Here is a 17760-nt window from a genome sequence, read left to right as displayed (position 1 = left end):
CCTGTATTCAGAGAAGATGGCAACCAAGGTTCGACCTTTTATTTATTTATTTTTTTATTGATAGGTAAGATTTGCCACCTTTCATTTTTTATTGACGGGTAAGATGTATCCTATTTCATTAGGATAAGGTTCCATGGACCTTCTACACCTTGGACATATCTAATAGCACTACCTGAATCCCCTTCTAAATAAGAGGTGAGGCTAGCTTGTTTGACTACCCACTTGTCAAGAGGATGAGGACCACAGCTTTAGTAAAAGCCATGTCTCCTATGGGGCCGCTGTAAGCCCAAAACTCACTACCATCAAATTTGAATGCCCCTATATGCCTAAGGGTCCTGGATTAACTTGTGAGCTCCTATCAAAGTGTAACTTATTCAGAAGGAGGATAGGAACCCAATTAAGGGGGTCCACCAAGTTCCTTCTAAGACATTAGAAGAGATGCCTAAAAAGTCCTTCAATGATTACAATAAACTAGGGAGAGATAGGATGTGACCCCTTAGCAATTATCAACAATTTCAAGGAAACCACAAACCACATTTATAGCCTCATAGGATGTCATCTTGTATCATCCTATTTTAGCTTATTTTAATAATTCATTAATAAAAAATCCATGCTCAGGAGGCTTACACTGGCATTCTGGTTTACACATCACGCCTCAGGATGGTAGAATGCCTTGTGTCATGCCCCCATGTTTTAAAACATTGGAATGGACACATGTATGAAAATAAAAGCATCACTCTACTAGAAAAATTGTGGCCTATATCCACTCAATGGTGGTAGAATGGGTTTGGCCATTTGGGTGCATCCTAAATTTGACAATAAAGATGGAGAACCTCTGATATCTTTCTTTTTACAGTAAAGGTAAAAGTATATTAAAATAACATAAAGGAAAATAGGGCTTTGTGGCCCAAGCAAAATAATTAGGACCAATTTGAATGTATGGTATACAAGGAAATAGAACCTCCAAATGATGTATACCTCTCATTCCTTAGTTACAGGTGACTTTGAATATTGTCATGAGTGATGTTTAAGATTCTTAATGGTTTCTTAAATAAATTATTTTGTTTTCCTTTTTTTTCTAGTGAAACCTCTTCACCTTCTCAAGGAATAGTTCCCCTTGCTTTATTCTTTGTCAACATATAAGAGAGAACCCATCTCAAAATTCTGGTTTAATTCCATTTCCAGGCTTATTTGGGACTTTGGTTTAAGAAGAGACTAAAAGAGAGAGAATGTTCTTCTCTAATTGACCTGTTGGCCAAACTTGGTACAATTTTCTTGGACAAACATACAGAAGGCAGTAGGGTAGGGTTTGTTTCTCAAATAGGTGTTTTCTCTTGTGCTTCTTTTTTTAGCACCTTCACCCACTCAAACATTCTAGGGAAAGATTTCCCAGTGAAAGAGATTTGGAGTAGACCTATTCCCCCTAGAATCCAAGCCTTTTATTGGGAAGCTTTCCTTGGTAAAATTAGTTCTTGTGATGTGCTCCATAGAAGAAGACCTAATAAATGCCTTTCTCCCATATGTGCATTCTTTGCAAAGCAAGCAGTGAGACCATTCCCCATTTACTAATCTCTTGTTCTTTTGTGAATTGTGTTTTTTTTATAAAATAAAATTTCATTAAAAGAAAAAAGAGATGCATCAAACTAGGTGCATTTGTTCTCTCTTTGATTGCAGATGGGACCCTCCTCAAGATGTGGCAACCCTCTTTAGCTCAAGTTTTCCAAGGCAGCTGAAGAAGAGAGGAAGAATTATGTGGAGGGCAGTTAGAGAAGCCTTAGTATGGACAATATGGGAAAAATGAAATGAAAGAATATTCAAAGAGAAGAGTAAGTCCAAAGAGTTAATAGTAGAGAGCATAAAAGTAAAATTTGCACATTGTAGGACTTTCAAGGATTTTCAATGGATGACATAATAAGATCTTGGGGAGCAATGGAAAACTCTTCTATAGTGAAAGGTAAAGTTGTGATAGAGTGGAAACCTCCTCTTACCAATGTGGTGAAGCTGAACTGATGGAAGCTTTCTAGGCAATCCAAGCCCGACGGGTATTGAGGGTGTCTTCAGAAATGCAGAATGCAAGGTGTGGCAATGTATTCAGGCCCAATTAGTTTGGATATTATTTGAAAGGTGAAATATTAGTATTTCTACAAGGTCTAAGGATAGTAAGCAGCTCGGGTTACAGCAAATGGAGGTGGAGGGAGAGTCAAAGTTGGTCATTTCCTGGACAAATAATAAGAATTCAGGTGTTTGGGAATATAGGCCAACACTAAGGGAAATCAACCATTTAGCTAAGAAAATGGGAGCTGCCTTCAGATGGGTTAAAAGGGCTGCAAACAGGATAGCAAATTTTTTAGTTAAGCAAGGGGTTCATAGGCAGCAATTGTTCTGGACTGAACATTCATTGGCTTAAAGTTGTAACAGGAAGGTTTTTCTATCAATAACAGAACCAATTCATTAAATTAAAAATGCACGGCAGTACAAGGATTTTGACCTTGTAGAAAAAAATTACACTGTCGCCCAAAAAAACTGATTTCTCCTAAAGTAAGGCCGGAGTGGAAACCACCTGAAGGCAATAAAGTAAAGCTGAATTTTGACGGGTGCTCATATGGAAATCCAGGCATTTCAGGATTAGGAGTATTAAGAAACCCTGACAGGAGGATATTGGGTATGTTCTCAGGGCGGATTGGCAACAGTAACTTGCTGAAGGCTGAACTATTGGCATTACTACAAGGGTTAAAGCTAGCCAAACAACTAGGATGCAGACATGTTGAAGTGGAAGGGGATTCAAAAGTAGTAATTTCATGGGCAAGAAATAGCAGCCACACCCCATGGACATTTAAACATGTGATTAGGGAAGTGGAGAAGATTGCCAAGGAGGTAGAGGCTGAATTTAAATGGGTCCGAAGAAGTGCAAATGGGCTAGCTGATGGATTAGCAAAACAAGGGGCATTGAGACAGCAATTATTTTGGGCTACACTGTAATGAGGGATGAATAGAGTGAGGAAAAGGGATCAACAGTCCCATCATCAAATTGTATAAAATGCTTACAATCTGGATTTTAATAAAACACGTATTTACTGATTAAAAAAAAAAAACGATTTCTCCCCACCCCTTGTTTAGCCAAACAGTCGGCAAATGAATTAGCATCTCTTTTCACCAATTGTATAATGACCTCCATGTCTTGTAGCAAGCTTCTAATTCTTCTCTTCTCAAAGATGTAGCCCCACCATCCAACATCCTCCTCTTTTTGCAGCCAATTAATAACCATCTTGGAGTGTCCTTCAATCACCAGTTTGCGAATAAGTAATTCCTTAGCCTTCTTCACTCCTTCCAACACCACCATTATTTCAGCCCTCAAAGAGTCACCCTACCCAATTGAGCCTGAAAAAAGAGCAAGTACTCTACCACCCTCATCGCTGAATACTCCTATACACCTTAAGGACCCAGATTTCCTTTGTTGGGAATTAACTTCCAATTTTGATGTGTACTCTTAACCATTTCTTTTAATGAAATTCTGTGTTACAGATTAAAAAAAAAACTTCTTTTTCATTAATGGAATTTTATCTTATTATCAGAAAAAAACTAATTGTTCGAGTATGAGGGCATTTCTGTCCTTTATGAATATTTGTATTTGGGCACCTATTCAAGGGCACCTTTGTAATTTTTTCTTGTGAAGAAAAATGAAAAGTCTCTTGGTGTGAACAGTAACACACCAAGCATTCTCAACACTTCCTTCTTCTCTTCTCTCTTCAACATCTCTAAACCTTCGAACTTGGTATCAGAGCATCATACAATCAAAGAAACTATCTGCTGCGGGTTGTGGCTCACAAACAGACCTGCTGACATCAGCATGCTGCCGGTTGATGTCAGGAATCCGTACAGTTGGCAGCATCCTCATGGGTTTTTTATGGTCGCTGATTCGCTCTGATTTTAGGGGAATTTTGGTATAAGTTTCATGGTGGTTTGAAGCTGTTTTGGATTTTTTGGATGAAAATTGGCAAAAAATCCAGATCAATAGTTTAGGGCTTGCATGCTTGTATGGTGGGTTGGTTGCTACTGAAACCTCTTGTATTTGAGTTGTGGTAAACCCCTAGGACTGCAAGAAGTAGTCCTGAATTTTTTGGAGCCCTAAAAATTTTTTGGGAAATTCTTTATTCCCATGTTTTGCCGCCAATACCTATTTTTCCTAGTTTTTTTGGCTGTAACTCGTGTCTAACCCTGTGGGAAAGGTGTTTGGGAGTTCAGCTGGTGTTGGAATACTATGGTGCTGGTGAGAAATATTTTTTTGAGGGCTTGTGATCGATGGGCTCACACAAGGACGTCTGTGTACCTACCTGTGTTCTCCCGAGAAGCAATGACAATGCCGGAGGGCAGATTACTGCTGCAAAACTTGATGGAACAAATTTTCTTGAATGGTCTCAATCAGCCAAGCTTACGATCGGTGGTAGAGGTAAAATCGGATTTATTACCGGTAAGGATGCTAAGCTGAAGCCTGAAGATCCAAACTATTCCAAATGGGAAGCAGGATAATTTGTTGGTTGTATCATGGCTTGTATGCTCTATGCAGCCACACATTGCCCGTAACTATATGTTCCTTCCGACAGCTAAAGATATTTGGGATAGACTAACTGCAACTTATCCTCAAGTGAAAAACACTGCCAAAATCTATCAATTGCGAACAGAGGAATGTAATATGCAATAGGGGGAGAAATCAGTGACCATGTATTTCTCCTCCTTACAATCAATTTGGGAAAAAATTGATCATCTTGAGGCTTTGGAGTGGAAGGGTCCTGTTGATGCTGAACAGTACAGGAAGTACATTGAATAAAACTGAGTTTTTTATTTTCTTGTTGGGTTGAATGCTGATTATGACTTCACCAGGGAAAGGTAAGATTAGTATTGCCGATGGATCCCACACCCCAATATCAGGTTTGGGTGAAGTTGAACTTACCAATAACGTTTCTCTGAACTCTGTACTCCATGTTCCACAATTGCATAGAAATCTTTTATCTGTTAGTTCTCTTACAAAGTCTCATAATTGCTCTGTAACATTCTTTCCATCTCATTGTGTCTTTCAGGACCTGAGTAAGGGGATGACGATTGGCGGAGTTTATCTTCTTGGTTAGTCTCCAATGTTAGGGTTGATGTGTTAGTCTGACTCTTGTCATGATGAGAAACTAAGTCAATTGAAATTGTGGCATCACCGTCTTGGGCATGTGTCTTTTGGTTCCTTGAAGTTTTTGTTTCCTAGTTTGTTTGAGTCCTTGTCTAGTTCTGGTCTACAATGTGAAGTCTGTCAACTATCAAAGCAATGTAGAACCACCTTTTTTGCAAGTAACAAAAGAAATAATGTTGCTTTTTATTTAATACATGTTGATGTTTGGGGACCTTATTCTATTCCATGTATGGGTGGCTGTAAATATTTCATTCTCTTTGTTGATGACTATTCGCAGTATACTTGGTTGTATTTGATGAAGAGTCGAGATGAAATTCCTTCCATTGTGAAAGGCTTCTTCAGTATGGTGGAGACACAATTTGAGAAGAAGATCAAGATTATTAGATCCGACAATGCCAAGGAGTACTTTGAGAAGCACTTACAATCCTTCCTTGAAGAAAAAGGATTCACCAGAGTTCCTGCCCTTATACTCCCCAACAAAATGGGGTGTCGAAGAGGAAAAATAGGCATGTGATTGAAGTTGTCAGAGGCTTGTTATTCCATATGCATGTTCCAACTCGGTTTTGGGGTGGGGGGGGTGCTACTCAAATAGTTGTATATCTTATTAACAGACTTCCCTCGCAGACCCTGCACCTCTAGTCTCCTCATTAGCTTCTTTTTCCTGATGAGGATACATTCCATCTTCCTCCCAAGGTTTTTGGGTGTGTCTACTTCATCCATGACATGAGTCCTTTTAGACTGAAATTTGATTTAAAGTCTATCAAGTGTGTCTTCTTGGTGTATTCTTCAATCCAAAAGGGGTATCGTTGTTATGACCCTTGTTCTAGAAAACGGTATGTGTCCAAAGATGTCACATTCTTTGAGTCAACTCCCTTCTCCGTCTCTCGTCCTTCTCTTCAGGGAGGGAGAATGTTAGTGAAGATCAGACTCCTTTTTGTATGCCGATTCCTGCAACTGATGTCAATCCTTCTTCTCCTCCACCTCCCTGTGGTGGCAGTAGTCCTCCTCCTTTGCCTCCTCATATTCCTTGGTCTTGGCATTAGTGGTTCATTAGACGAAAAAAGATGATGACTCCAGAGATTGAATGTCCATTACAATCTAACCTCCCGAACTTAGGTAATTTGGATTTTGAACCTCTTCCTATTTCCGATGCATGTGTTGAATCCGTTGTTGAGCCTCCTCTTATAGATTATGACCTTAACCTTCCTATTGCAATTCGTAAAGCAAGACAGACATGTCCTAAGTATCCTATTTCAAACTGTCTCTTATGATACTTTATCACCCTCTTATTGTGCCTATATCTCTTCTATTTCTTCTATTTTTATCCCTCACAATGTTATTGAGGCAGTGTAGTTCCCTCATTAGAAGGATGCTATGAACCAGGAAATGGAGGCACTCGAAAAAAACCAGACATGGGAAATTGTTTCTCTTCCAGAAGGCAAAGTTCCTTTTGGATGCAAGTGGGTTTACACAGAAAAGTATAAAGCTGATGGTTCAAAAGGTATAAAGCTTGACTTGTGGCAAAAGGATGCACTCAGTCTTACGGTATTGAGTTATCATGTCTCTTGCTACCCACTATTCTTGGCCCTTGTATCAAATGGATGTTAAGAATGCCTTCCTTAATGGAAATCTTCAAGGAGAAGTTTACATGGAACTTCCTCCAGGGGTGAACATCCCTAGGAGTGAAGGAAAGGTTTTTCGTTTGAAGAAATCCCTTTATGGCCTTAAACAGTCCCCTGAACTTGGTTTGACAGATTCAGGAAAGCTGTCTTAAAAATTTGCTTCTCACAATCACAAGCTAACCATACCCTTTTATTCGGAGAGCAAATGGAAAAATAACTATGTTGATGATATTGTTATCATAGGGGGATGATATCTCTGGGATTGTTGAACTGAAGTATTTCCTTACTACTGAATTTGAAATTAAGGATATCAAAAACCTCCGGTATTTCCTGGGGATTGAGGTCACAAGGTCAAAGAGGGGCATTTATGTTTCTCAGAGGAAATATGTCCTTGATTTTCTCCAGGAGGTAGGAAAATTGGATTGTAAACCGGCTAAAACTCCAATTGATCCCAATCATAAGTTGGGAGTTGATGATGGAGATGTCCTTCCTGACAAAGGTGTGTATCAGAGACTTGTCGGTCGCCTTCTCTACTTGTGTCTGACTAGACCAGATAATATCATATGTTGTAAGTGTGGTTAGTCAATACATGCACAAGCCTAGATCATCTCATATGCAAGCAGTGAATAGAATACTTGCCTATTTGAAGGGATGTCCAAGAAAGGGGATGTTGTATTCTAGTCATGGGCATCTGAAGGTAGAGGCCTATTCTGATGATGACTAGGCAGGTTCTATTAATGATAAGCGGTCTACTTCTAGCTATTGTACTTTGGTGGGTGGTAATGTCGTATCTTAGAGAAGCAAGAAGCAATCAGTTGTGGCTCAATCTAGTGCAAAGGCAGAGTACAGAGCTATGGCACATGGTGTCTCAAAATTGTTGTGGCTGAAGAACTTGTTGATAGAAATGGGAGTGTAGATTGATACTCTAATGATATTATATTGTGACAATCAAGCTGCCATAAACATAGCTCACAATCCTGTACAACATGATCGTACAAAACACATAGAGGTTGATCAACATTTCATTGGAGAAAGAATTGCTAGTGGAGAGATTTGTCTACCTTATGTGAGGTCTGAAGACCAGTTGGCTGATTGTCTTACTAAAGGTGTTCCCAAATCAAAGCTCGACAACAATTTGAACAAGTTGGGCATGATAAATATATATGCTCAACTTGAGGGGGAGTGTTAAGAGTATGAGGGCATTTATGTCCTTTATGAATATTTGTATTTGAGCACCTATTCAAGGGCACCTTTGTAATTTTTGCTTGTAAAGAAAAATGAAAAGTCTCTTGCTGTGAACAGTAACACACCAAGCATTCTCGACATCTCTAAACCTTCCAACTCTAACTCTAATAAACCTTCCAACTCTAATAAACTATTGATAGTCAATTATAAAGAGAATATGTCAAGACAATATCAATTTTTATGGTAAATGAAAAATTATTAAAAGAAAAAGACTATTACACGGATAGGTGATGAGGCACTGCCAATTAAGATAAAAACCACAACTGCTCCTATAAAAGAAAAGACCCCTAAAAAAGAAATGCATGAACAATATATACCCCACTCCCTTGCTATTCACATTTACATCCATCTCCTATTAACCTGTTCTCCTCTCCAAACTTCCTTATCAGATATATTAACCTTCTTCATTATGCTAAAGTTTGGAGAGAATAACGGGTTAAATACTTAAATATGGAAATAAAAAGAATAATGTTCATGTTTGTTACATTTACTAAGACTGATCAAGTAGGAAGAGTACAAATACACACAGCTGCACGAAGCATGTCATCCATGATATTCATAGCCCAACGCCATTGACCAGCTCGACCATGTGCATTAATGAGAGCATTGTACGTTTCAGCATCAGGTTTGCACCTAGTGACAACAATTTACAGGATAGAATTGTTAATTGTTAAGTCACAAAAAGTAAAGATGGTTAACTAGATACACTTCTAATAACTAGTCTAATATGTTACAAACCTAAATTAGATGGACAGATAAATCAGTCAATTCCAACAGTAAACAATGACAATTACATGAGCTTGTGATGGTAAATACCACTTATTTGTTTGTTTTCTCTTAATTATTAACAGAACCTTTTGGCACACATCAAAAAAATGGAAATTTTGTTGAAAGATGGAGGGGGGAGGAAAAGGGCCCTAAACAACACCTGATTCTACCATGTGAAGAAATCATGTGAGCAATCCAGACTCTCCACCAGATGTTACCCCTTAGGATTGACCATGTGCAGATCCCCACAGTCTACATCAGTTCGATGCTCCAACTTGCATTAAATGGTTGCCTGATTAATAACAGCCCCCTAAACTTTCAATTTTTCAATAAATAAAAGCTTGTTTTGGAGAAATGGACAGGTCTTTTGAGCAGAAGTTTATCAATATAGGATGAGGGGAGGAATAACAAATTGTCTATAAATATACATATGTATAAAGAAGGTAATGAGGCACAGCCTTCATATGCAAACATACACATAAACATTAGGATACAAGTAAGAACAGAAAGGCAAGCACCCTACACATAATTTACAACAGTATCAAAAAAAGATACCAAATTTATACCCATCCAAAAAACAGAGAGCCCAAATTCTAATCCAAACGATGCCCAATTTGTTTCTTCTATTCCACTCTCTCCAAATTCCCCAACAGGTTGTAAATGGAGTCATGCTCCATACAATCTTTACCTTTTACCACCAGAAATGTTATGGCCAAGAAACAAATATCTCATGAGGATGATGAAATAGACTGATCCTTAGTTGCTTAAACAACTAAGGAAGTAGGATAAAATGAAGTCTGCCACCTTGTAAAGAATGAACAAATGCATGGCAGTTTCCTCAAAACTCTTGCACATGAAGCACAAGCTTGCCAAATGATACCCTCTAGATTTCAAATGGTTAACTGTCCAAAACTCCAAATGATGTCAAATGACAATAACCAAGCAAAAGCCTCAATTCTTAGAGGGATAGGACTACCCCAAAGGCTCTCATTATGGAATGTTCCACCTGATTTCTGAACAAAAATTCATGATAAGATTTCAATTTGAACATCCTAACGTACATTCTTTCCACCATCTTGCATCAGCTAAATCAGGCTTAATCTTCGATTGCTTCTAATATACTGAACAAATTGACACATTTATCCAATTCTCTGTCTAGGAGTGGTCTTCTCAATGTTGGGTGCCATACCATCTAACCTCTCCTTGTTTCAAAGCACTGACTTACTGTGATATCCTTAGAGCTCAATTGATATAACCTACGATACATTCGTCACCTCCATCCTTGGCCATGGCAGTCATCCAGTCATCAGAATGACCACAACGATGGCAATCTTATATCACTGTCAACAGAGTAATCAAAACCACGAGGGTCAGGCAGTCAAGCTCTTAGGGAACCATATTTGATGAAACACTTAGTGTTAAATCTGTGATCAAATTGCTGCCTACTTCTAAATTTCTTTAAATGATAGTCCTCTCTTCACGTTCCTTACAATTTAAGCCAACAGATATCATATCTATTGAGAAAGCAAAATTGTTGGGTCAAACTCCTGCTGCTAATTACCTTCTCTTTTTGCTTAGCTGAAACACTAGGTTCATTCCAAAACATTAAGCAGTAGTTGGGCATGATTCTTTTGAGAAATGCTAGGAATGTTGCTGGGGGAGATATAGATTTTTGCTCCTTAGGGATTTGGCCACAAAAGGTTATAATCTATGGATTTTTTTTGAAGAATCAAGAAAAAAATTCATTAAAAGAAAAAGATTACATCCTAACACCCGTAGTTGTCTAGATGACACACCAAATACAATCACAAAGGATTCTGCATTACAAGGCTGTAAATCAAGGAAATTCCAGAAATTTTCAAACAAATCAGCTTTGGAGACTTGATCACATTGCCCATTCCTGCTATCAAAAATTCAAAGCTCCACCCATTCACCTCCCTCCTCCTTCCTTCTTTCGTACCCCTCACCATCCAGCTAAGAAACCTCAACTTCCTCCCACTCTCCTTGTCTTCCCACCAACCCCAAGATCACTCAATCTCGTCCAGTCCCTCCTCTTCTCCCCCTTCTTTATCCCACCCCTTGATTTTCTCTAAGTATTCTTCCCAACTCTTTTTCTCTTCTCTTTTCTTTTTTTCAAACTTCTCAAATGCTATTTTTGTGAAGCCTTCCCCTCCCCAAAAGACTAAACCAAGAGACTTTCCTATCTCGACCTCCCTCTCCACCAAATTATTGATATTCACCTTCCCATTTTGTACTAATTCCTTCCCTTATTGGTCTTTGAATCTGTTCTGCTCTTTTTCTCTCTCTCTATTCCTGTCCCCAGTGCTGGCGGCGCCAGCTTCTATTAGTGTATATAGGGTGACTAAAATAAAAGGGGAAAAGACCCTTGTGCCCCTCTGTAAGTGAAGTACAATAAACAGAAAAATAGAAAAGACATTAATCAACCAAACAGACCCTATCAACACAAGACTAAAAGACAAGAAATAAAATAAACTATTTCAACACTCCCCCTCAAGTTGGAGCATAGATGTCAATCATGCCCACTTGTCACACAAATCATTATGCCGCACATGATGAAGACCCTTGGTGAAGATGTCTGCAAGTTGTTCTTCTAAGCTGACATATGGAGTGCATACTTCTCCATTCACAAGTTTCTCTCTAATAAAATGCTTGTCCACTTCAATGTGTTTCGTCCTATCATGGAGGACTGGATTAGCTGCAATGTTGATAGCAGCTTTATTATCGCAATAGAGTGACAGGGTTACTAACTGCAAAACCCAATTCACCTAACAGGTTTCTTATCCACATGATTTCAGCAACCCCATGAGACATGGCTCTGTATTCTGCTTCAGCACTGGATCTAGCCACCACACTTTGCTTCTTACTTCTCCATGTGACTAAATTTCCTCCTACAAAGGCACAATACCCACTGGTAGACTTTCAGTCATCAACTGCCCCTGCCCAATCAACATCAGTGTATACTTCCACCTTTAAATGTCCATGTTTTTGGAACAACAAACCAGCTCTGGGAAACTTCTTGAGGTATCTAAGGATCCTCTCTGCAGCTTCAAAGTGAGTTGACCTAGGATTGTACATGAACTGGCTAAGGACACCCACTGCATAAGCAATATCAGGCCTAGTCATAGACAAATACAAGAGTCTCCCTACAAGTCTCTGAAACTTCTTCACATCTTTCAAGAACCTCCCCTGACTGTCTCCCAGCTAATGGTTTAGGTTCAATTGGTGAGTCAATTGGTTTCAGCCCTAGCTTGCCAGTATCTTTTAGTAGGTCCTATACATATTTCCGTTGAGAAATAAAGATGCCCTTTTTAGAGCGGGCAACTTCAATTCCAAGAAAATAACGCAAGGGTCCTAGATCTTTCACTTCAAATTGAGTGGCTAAGAATTTTTTTAATTTCTGTATTTCAGACTCCCAATCTCCTATGATCACTATGTCATCCACATACACAATTAAAGTTGCAACTTTCCCTTCACCTTTCTTCACAAACAGTGTATGGTCTGACTAGAAAATATGAATTTCAGTTTGGAATTGGGTAAACACCATGCGTTGAAAGTCTTTCACAATTTTAGGCACTTCATCTCTAGATCGCATAGGGTAAAACCAAGTATATCTAGAGTAATCATCAATCAAAGTAATGAAGTACTTATATCCAGCCTAAGTAGGTAGAGTAACAGAGCCCCAAACATCAAAATAGACAATATGAAACGGAAATTCAGATCTTTTATTTCTCAAAGGAAAAGAGTTTCTATAATGCTTACTCAATTGATATGTCTGACACTGCAACTGACTCACTGACAAAGACTTAAACAACTTGGGAAACATAACTTTTAATGACTCAAAAGAAATATGACCAAGACGACTGTGCCATAAATAGGCTTGACTCTCACAGGACGAACTCAAGGACTCTGTAGCCACAAGATCAGCTTTATTCTCCAACACGTAGAGACCATCTACCATGCTTCCTCTACCAATCGTCTTCCCTGAGGCCAAATCCTGAAACACACATGAAGACGGAAAGAAGGTAATTGAACAATTCAAAGAGTGAGTGATACTACTAATGGAAAGTAAATTTATAAGCAATTTAGGAACACACAACACATTAGAGAGGGTAAGGCCGAGTGGGAGAGATATGGTTCCTTGACCGGCTATGGTGGAGAATGAACCATCAGCCAGTCTCACCTTCTCTCCTAGAGAGAAGGTTGTATGCCTGAAATAAATTTGACTTACCAGTCATGTGCTTTGAGGCTTCGAAGTCAATTACCCAAGGAGAATCAGATGTATGAGATGACACATGGAGAGCAGTGGTAGTGTTACCTGATGTAGACGCAAAGGAGGTAGAAGGGGTAGGACTAGAATCCATCTAGCAAAGAGTCCTACCATATAACTCCAAGTGGTCACAAAAGGAGTTGATAATCTCTTCCTTAGGGTCAGAACTGGGAATAGTCTCTTGAGATGCCATATTAGCTGAGTTGGTTTTGATTTTGTTGAGTTAGTTTCTTACTCTGATAAGATGTTAACTTCTTACTCAAATCCTGTGCCCATTTAGGTTTTCCATGGAGATCCCAACATGTGTCTCTGGTGTGTCTTGTTTTTTGGCAGTGAGTGCACCAAAGTTTACTTTTGTCATCTGCTATCTTCTGTGAATCACCCTTCTTAAAGGAACCTCTGGCATTAGTATATGTACTTCCCCGGACAGCTAGGGCAACTGGCTCCCCCTCTGCACAATTCATCACACTTCTTCTACTCTCTTCTGACTAGACTAAGGCATAATCCTGCTGAACTGATGGCAAGTCTTTACTTCCCAAAATCTGTACTCTCATGGACTCATATGAAGGGTTCAACCACAAGAGAAAAGCAAATACACATTGCTGAGAGACAAGTGACTTGTATGCCTTTGCTTCTTCATCACACTTCCAATTTACATTATGATAGTGATCCAGTTCTTTCCAGATCGATGTCAGATCTGAATAGTATATTGAGAGACTTTTCTCCCCCTGCTTGCAAGTAAAGGACTCGGCTTGCAGTTGGTATATCTTGGCATAGTGACTTTGCTCTAAATAAGTAGACTTCGCTTGTTCCCATATTTCACAAGCTGTTTCAGCCCACATGAATGCCTTTCTTACTTGTGGCAACATGAAAACCAAGAGCCATGACATAACCATACTATTTTCTTGGTTCCACCTATCATATTCAGCACTTCCACCCTTCGGTTCCTTCACTTTTCCACTAATGTATCATATTTTCCCCCTAGCTGTAATATAGAGTTTTATTCCCCTAGACCACTCAAGGTAGTTTAGTCCATCGAAGGGGATTACAGCCATGGGAAAACTCATATCAATTCCCCCATTCAGTCCATTATGGTTTCCTAAAACCCCCGAAGTAGCAGAATTCTCAGATGACATGGTTAAAACAGACAATCAGTCCCAAACAGTGGACTTAGGATCCCTCCTTACTCCAAAAATAAAATTGCTCCACACACGTACTCAGTCCACACCCACACACTTGGGTTTAAAACTAGTCTGAGCACAAACAGTACCAATTTCAGGACAAAAAAGGCAAGTTTCGGCAGATTTCAGACCTGTACGATTTAACAGTCCCAACCTACCAGCCTTCCAGAATGTCTAAAAACATTAATCAGCAGGAGGGATCCTTAACACTTATAATCAAGCCAAAAAATTGAGATAACAGGTCATCCTTGACCTACAGTCACCTTAACACAGGAACAGGATCACACGATCCAAAAAAAAACAAGAGGTATAAACCTCACAAAGGCCTGACAGCATTCAGCAGCCCAGATTCATTTGGTTTTTTCACTTGGTACACGACCAAGGAGGGTAAGGAAGAGAAAAAGGAAGGACTGTACCAGTCATAGATCTGTTTTCTTCAGCCCAGATTCAGCAAGTTGGAAAAGGAAGGAAGCTTGTTCGATCTGTTCTCTCAGTCAGTATTCCCACTCTGATACCATCTTGACAGTGTGGCCGGCCAGAAATAAGAGGAAGAGGAGAAGGGAAGAAGAAGAGAGAAGGGAGAAGAGAAGAGAAGAGAAGAGAAGAGAAGAGATTGACAATGGAACAGTTTAGTCCATCGAAGGGGAAAAGACCCTTGTGCCCCTTTGTAAGTGAAGTACAATAATCAGAAAAATAGAAAAGACATTAATCAACCAAACAGACCCTACCAAGACAAGACTAAAAGACAGAAATAAAATAAACTATTTCAACATGTACCTTGAGTTTCACTGCCTGTATCAGCTTCTAAACCATATACACCATTGTTTTTGATCGGACATTTCTGAGATCTAGAGTTTGCCTTAAGTCCTTTCCTTTTGTAAATTTTCAGGAGAAAAAAATTTAAAGAAACAATCATTACCTTTAACTCCAATTTCTTTGTTTTGCCATCAAACAACTAAACCAATGAAATGGGAGTTTAAGGTTATAACTTATAAAAAAAATACATTTTCTCCATAGGTTGGTTTGAGAACAAGATAGAGTATCAGACAATGAAGGAAATGCCTTTCAACTTTTCAAGGGTAGCACCCACAGGTGCAACATACTTTTTCATGTGATGAATGATGAAAACATGAGATATAAACACAACGACAAACCTCCACTCTTGCATCTCAAAAAACAAGCCACGTGCTTGATCTGTTCTATTATGCCTTGCATGCAACCTAATCATCATATTGTAAATATCATTTCGAGCACAGTAGTTCTTTTGATTTTTCATCCAAGAGAAAACTTGAACACTATGTTCAAGCGAACCCAGTTTTGTCATCTCCTACAAAAAGAAAAAATAGTATGAGGCCTTTATGGCTTTGTTTGAGGCAATGTTCATCAGGATATCTACTTCTTTTGTAACTATTATAGAATATAGAAATAAGATATACTAATAAAAATGAAAAGCCAATTATACTAGAAAAGAAGTGATTTTCCCTTTACTCTGTCAGAAATAAAAGGAGAATTACATGCTACGCTTCTGCTTTCAATGATTGAAATATAAGTTCCAAGTGGTCTTTTAAAGTCACTTTCTTGTACATTTAAGCTAAACAAATTCTTCACTATGGGGAGCCTATTATTACAAATATACTCATTCTATGACCACAAGGTCCTCAGGTAATATTATAGAGCATTAGGTGTTGAGTGAAACTTATCATGGGGGATCTAATAACTTATAGGCCTTAAACATCTCATTGTATGGTGACCATTAGATGGGGTGGTGATTTCTAAATCACTTGAGTCAGAGACTCTAGACCTGCACATCGTGTATATCGGATACTCTGATATGATCAAAATAAAAGATTCATTGAAAACTTGTTCCATTGTCGGTTTTGAGCTAAAAACTATAGGTGCCATTTTGATAAAAAAAAGTTATGAATTTCAGTTTATTCCATCACTCATCAGTCCATGTTCCGTCAATCTAACTAAAAAAAAACACCGAATCCTCAGCTTGTTGCAGCAAGGAGAAAAGGCAGGAGAGAATATCGTATATGTCATTTTCTGCATACCCGAATAAGAACAGGGAAATTCTTCCTTGCAAATCGACCAGGCCACCGATTAAGAACTCCTTCAATGTCTTCCCAGCGATTGAGCTTGAGAATTTTCTGAACAACCTGAGAGATTGTCCAATCTCTTTGCCACCGGTCCCCTTCGACACGTAACCGGTACCGCTTCGGGATGTCATCTTTCCTGAGCCCACTCACCCGAGCTGAAACTCTATGTTCCCCCTTGTCGTAATCTACAAACCCATCCTTCTTCTCCTCCCAAGCTCCCTCTTCCTTGCTACTTTTGCAGGAAATTACAGTTCTTCGGCTGCTACTCTTCGTCTTGATCGCCATTTTGGACGAAGGTATGTGTGAGGAATAAAAGGGAAAGGAGTGGGATTTGGGGTCATTTGAACAATGTAGTTTGAAGAGCTCTGGAGTAACCAACGCCATGAATGTGAGATTCAGACAATCAGAGGAAAGGAGAGGGAAGGAGCTTAGGATAAACCTTTCCCTGGATTTTTATTCTACTAACCGTCAGACTTTTAGGAGTGCAGTTGGGACTTGGGACCAGGGGACTATAGAAATAGAACTACAGAAGTGCAGACTGCAGGCCGCTTCTCGTCCTCGACCACCAGACCCGACACCCGACAGAAGAAACGAACCGTGGGCGGCTCTCTTAAACCGGCAGAGCCGGATTCAGTCAGTACAAGCCCGTTCGAACACCCATTATAGTCAATACATATTGGGAAGGGAATGAAATAAAACACGGAAGTCCGGAGATGTTCCCGATGCAAATTGTGCAGGATTTTAACTGACTGAAGCTGATCTCTGCAGCAAGTTACGAGTCGGGATGAAGTGCGCATACTCGGCGAATTCGCATGGGAGCCCCACACAAATTTGGATCAGCTGAACACTTTGACTGTGGAACCAATGATGGGTTCCATGTTAGTAATAAATTCATGGGCCCATGTATTTAAATACTGGCATGGAACCTTATCATTGGTCATTGCAAAACCCATTCTAATGTTGTTCGAACTTGGAACAGCTTTACATTAGGGAGATATTCCCAATGCAAGGCTATAAAGGCTATTGAAAGGGGCTTTAGACAGATTGAATCCGATTTCATTAAAAGCATGTCCTATATAACAAGTACTAAAGATGTCTTTAATGCATGCTGAGATGTATGTGTGGAGTGCCAATCTAATCTCAAACAGTCCAGATCTCTTCCTCACAGAGTGCTGACACCAATCTCACAGAATGTATTCTCAAATGTCTTAGGCTCCTAACTGTACATCGGGAACATCACTTATATTTGTATATTATTATACATGGGAGATGTTTCCAATACATAGTAGGATGTGACTGTAACTACTCTGTGAGGTGAAAATCTCAGTTCAGAGATTGGATTTATTCATAGAATATTCCTCACCTCAAGAAGTCAAGATACATT

The 17760-nt window shown here is 39.2% G+C and overlaps 1 protein-coding gene across 5 annotated transcripts in view; it reads right to left on the bottom strand.

Moving 5' to 3' along the window:
- The window catches only part of EMB2654 (Tetratricopeptide repeat (TPR)-like superfamily protein), a 29694-nt gene extending 12592 nt beyond the window's left edge, over positions 1–17102 (bottom strand). The window contains exons 1-3 of one of the 5 annotated variants that reach the window (XM_010249209.3): positions 16332–17102; positions 15432–15604; positions 8568–8673 (exon numbers count right to left, since the gene is read on the bottom strand). In XM_010249209.3, the coding sequence (XP_010247511.1) occupies positions 8568–8673; positions 15432–15604; positions 16332–16760 (708 nt within the window). In that variant the 5' untranslated portion in view covers positions 16761–17102. The remainder of the gene's footprint in view (positions 1–8567; positions 8674–15431; positions 15605–16331) is intronic. The other 4 variants (XM_088892115.1, XM_010249208.3, XM_010249207.3 and 1 more) reach the window with 4 other exon arrangements.
- Positions 17103–17760: the final 658 nt, after the last annotated feature.

This window comes from Nelumbo nucifera, chromosome 7, assembly GCF_055504915.1.
Source record: "Nelumbo nucifera cultivar China Antique chromosome 7, China Antique-T2T, whole genome shotgun sequence".
NCBI lineage: Eukaryota > Viridiplantae > Streptophyta > Magnoliopsida > Proteales > Nelumbonaceae > Nelumbo > Nelumbo nucifera.
This window is presented reverse-complemented; position numbering and strand designations above follow the sequence as displayed.